The sequence below is a fragment of the Otolemur garnettii genome, unplaced genomic scaffold (genome assembly GCF_000181295.1).
Source record: "Otolemur garnettii isolate 467f Iridium unplaced genomic scaffold, OtoGar3 scaffold00181, whole genome shotgun sequence".
Taxonomy (NCBI): Eukaryota; Metazoa; Chordata; class Mammalia; order Primates; family Galagidae; genus Otolemur; species Otolemur garnettii.
The window spans coordinates 1,950,092-1,954,209 of NW_003852576.1; the positions used below are offsets into that span (position 1 = coordinate 1,950,092).

Sequence of the window (4,118 nt, forward strand, 5' to 3'; positions counted from 1 at the left end):
AAGTAATGAGACAAGGCTTTAGCCTGACACTGTATAAATATTTGCATTTTCTTAGAACCTCTGGTTTAGCATCGTGTCTCCACCACAGTCTGGGTGTCAGGGGGCCTAACACAGCAAAACACAACCCCCCACCCCCACCCCGCCTTCCCAAGACAAAGGCACAAAGGATCGGGCTGGCCCACTCCCTGACAAGTTCGGGGCAAAAGATCCTAACTTTCCAGGCCAGCTGTGGGATTAACCACCCCCTAAAGTCCTACATAAAAGGGTGTCTAACTGCCTCCCTTTTCCCGAGCCCTGGCCTGCACACCAGGCACACCTGTCCACTGTGGCCTTGTCTGCGGGAGCCGCTGCTTACACCTTTCCCTGGGTCCACGCCAGGCTGGCTCTTTCCCCCTCCTCTCCTTCCTCCTCCATCTGCTCCTCCCTCTGTCTCTGGGACTTTAATTTGCTGCCTTTTAAATCTGCTTGGTGCCACCCTGGCTCACTTTGCACTTTGGAAGGCTGAGGGGGCAGAGTCACTTGAGGTCAGGAGTTTGAGACCCTGTTCCTCCAAAACACCACAAAAATCAGCAGGGCGTGGTGGTTTGTGCCTGTAGTCCCAGCTACTTGGGAAGCTGAGGTGGGAGGGCCGCCGGAGGCCGGGAGTTTGAGGTTGCTGTGAGCTATGATGCACTCTAGCCTGGGTGACAGACTGAGGTCCTGTCTCAAAAAATAAAAACAAACAAACCTGTTTTTAAGTTATCATAACGGTACTAGCCAGGACCTTCAGCTTTACCAGGAGTGGTGGTAATGAGTACACTTATTTCACAATTGATTTGTAGACAATGCTTTTGTTTCCTCATAAAATTGATGTATTTGTCCCAATGTTATCTTCAACGATAATGTCAATGTTTTCCCTATAGTTGATGTTCTCTAAATGTTCATGGAATAAAGGAGCCTGAAATAAAATACATAAATAAATAAAAACAAATCTGTTTGGTTCTGTGACTTCACGTACAAGGGGCAAAATGTGTATGAGGAACAACTGAAAGGCTGATCTAAAGAGTATCTATCCGACTGCGCTATGAAAGCTCTGGATATGAGTCACTGTCTCGGAAGTTCCTAAAAATACGCATCCCTTCATGTTCCATGGAGGGATGAATCTTTGCTGATACAAAGGCACTGAGAGCAGCACGAGAGAGGAACAGAACTAACGGAAGGAGCAAGGTCAGCACAGGGCCAGAGCTAGGACTGGGTGCATCCCCCCTTCACCCCAGCGGCAGGCTCTGCAACTCCGGCTCTCAGCGACCTCCTTTCTCAAGTGGGCACATGATGCTGTCCCAGCCACATGAGAGTCCTGAGAGGATCAAATGGAATGAAGCTTATGAAATTCTGCTGAAAACCACAACAAATTGTTCAGAGCAGTGAGGAGCGATGGGACATTGAACTCTGGGAGAGGTGGCAGGGAGGGTGTGCCATTCGGAGCCCAGGAAGAGGCCCCGAGCAGTGGGTGGTATAAGGGTGGGGGGGGGGATGGGTATGAGGGGAGAATAAGCAAAAATTAACCCTGAGTAGGGTCAGGGATTAGAGGCCAACTCTGCTACCTGGGAGTGTTACCCAAGGCCAGCAGCCCACCCACGCTGCATTCTTTCTAAGACTTTCATGAAAAATATAGAAACAGAAGTCTAGCTTTTTTGGGGTGGGGGGGGAGACAGAGCCTCAAGCTACTGCCCTGGGTAGAGTGCCATGGCATCACAGCTCACAGCAACCTTCAACTCCTGGGCTTAAGTGATTCTCTTGACTCAGCCTCCCAAGTAGCTGGGACCACAGGTGCCTGCCACAATACCCGGCTATTTTTTGGTTGTAGTTGTCATTGTTGTTTCGTGGGCCTGGGCTAGATTCGAACTCGTCAGCTCTGGTGTATGTGGCTAGCGCCTTGGCCGCTTGAGCTACAGGTGCCAAGCCAAAAGTCTAGCATATTAATCAAAGAAATAAAACTTCAAGCCTCATAAGCCTCAGAACGTCCTTCTTGGGAGTCTACACACCCATGTTGTGGCCTCGGCAGGAAAGCTTTAAGGAGGACGTCATTGCTTCTAATGCAGATGACATGAGATCCCTGGGACAGAGCCTGTATCTGAATCCTAGTCCAGTCTCCTCACCTCTAGGACAAGCATGAAACAAAGCAGCTGGAATCTTCAGGCCAGGGAAACTCAGTGAGACGAACTCTAGCCTAGGATTCAGGACTCAAGTTCCAGACCCAGTGCTGCTACCAGTCACTGACCCCTCCCTGCCTCGGTTTCCCTGTCTGTAAGGTCCACATACTGGCATTCTCGAGTCCCTGTTGGTGAAGATGGAAACCTGGAATGGAGAAAGACCTTTGGCAACAGAGATGCCTACAGAAAAGATGTGCACATAAGGAAGGGAGTGTCCAGGCCCTGGAAGAGCAGAGGCCAATCCTGGCCGGCTCTGCTTCCAGGAGGCTCCACCCCACCCAGGAGGAATCCCAGGAGGCAGCTATACGAAGGAGGAGGAAAGCTGTACTTTACGCCAAGCTCCCCCAGGTCCGGGACCGTGTCAGCTCGGGTCTATCCCCAGCACACCCAATAGAAGGAGAACAAGTGACTGCAGGAAAACTGCCCAGCAAGTAGGAATATGATGCTTCAGTAAAAAGTCACCAATGTTACCCAGTGACGAGCAGTAAGGCTGAAACATGTGCCTGGTTATCAGGGCAAAATACAAATACACCAAGGTCCTCGTCCACCAAGGAGGGCACAGCTTGCTCCAACCCATTACTTTCAAGGCGGAAAATCTAAGGTCCAGGCTGGGTAACTGAGAAGCCAAAGGCCCGAAACTGCAGGAACGATGAGGATGCAGGTATAATAGGTCCGACTGCTGCTCAGAGAAGAGCGAGTCAGTAACGAAAGGTTTAGGAAACAAGGCATTGTGTACTTTTAAGAATAGGAAGGGTGATAAGAGCTGCCAACAGAGAAGCTTTGCAGTAAGTGGAGTTCAAGTGCCCTTCACGTCCCCACAATAAAATGGACTTATTTAAAGAGCCAAACACTCAGGTCAGAAAAAGGCAGAAAAGCCTGGTGTCAGGGATCAGAATCCTTTCCTCAAAAAAAGTCATTCCTGAAAATCGTGACCTTTTCTAACTGTAATCCTCTTGAATATTTTATCAGGATCCACAAACATTCACAGCAGGAATCTTTACATTAATAAATAGCACAATGAAACTCTGTAATGCCCCAATTCTTTGTTTAAACATCTAGATTTCTTCCTTGGGGGCAGCAGAAATTTATGCTGCCTATTGTTTCCAAAATAATGTCACTTCTGCTAAGTAAACACAATTTTTTTCATAGAAATCAGGCATCTGAGGGCTCTTCAGGTTACCCTTGCAGACACCCTCTCTGCACTATCAAACGAGCCCTAGGCTAATAAGACATGTAGTAATTATACACGTCTGGCCACGAGATGTTCTTCTCAGTGTAAATATTTTATGGAGCCAGCACCGTGCAATGGCACCCGCAGAGTGAAGTACTGCCTCGGTGAGCCCCAGGGAATCTTAACCACATCTCATTAATCAGCCCCCCTTGTTCCCATACCTGCAATGGTGTTTCAAGAGACCAAAAGCCATTAAGAAATAAAAACACCCCTGAAAGATGGATATTAACACTGTTTACTAAAAGGAAGCATTACTGAGATTTCAAATGCAGCATGCATGATAATTGAAAAGCTTACCTGGTGACCTGTTGGGGGCAGAAGCAAGTGGTCTACAGAGAAATCACGAGTTACATCTATTCTACTAAGCCAGTAAACAGACACTCAGTTTTACCTCGTTCTCCGGGGTGGGAGATGGCGTTACGGAACTAAGTGAGCCTTTCCTAGAACCCTGAAGATCTGCGGGGATGGACACGGGACGTTCCCACTGGGTCGTTCCTGTAGGGATGTGCCAGTAATAGGTCCCCGCGATGTCATTGATCCTTTTCCAGCCAGGTGGCAAATCGGGGTCGGTCTGAAATGAGTGATCACTCCATATATCTGCTGAGAAATGGGGGAGGGAAAGGATTTTATTAAAAGAAGAAGAGTCTTCCAAGATCAGTACCAAAACTCAGCTGAGCCCCATAGGCAGGTGTGTG

General features: G+C 48.5%; 1 protein-coding gene across 14 annotated transcripts in view; it reads right to left on the reverse strand.

The window, feature by feature from the left end:
* APBB2 (amyloid beta precursor protein binding family B member 2) overlaps positions 1–4,118 on the reverse strand; it is a 377,881-nt gene that overhangs the window by 118,155 nt on the left and 255,608 nt on the right. For 9 of the 14 annotated variants that reach the window (XM_023519597.1, XM_023519607.1, XM_023519603.1 and 6 more), the window contains one exon: positions 3,815–4,023. In XM_023519597.1, coding sequence (XP_023375365.1) covers positions 3,815–4,023 — 209 coding nt within the window. The remainder of the gene's footprint in view (positions 1–3,814; positions 4,024–4,118) is intronic. The other 5 variants (XM_023519608.1, XM_012811964.2, XM_023519606.1 and 2 more) reach the window with 1 other exon arrangement.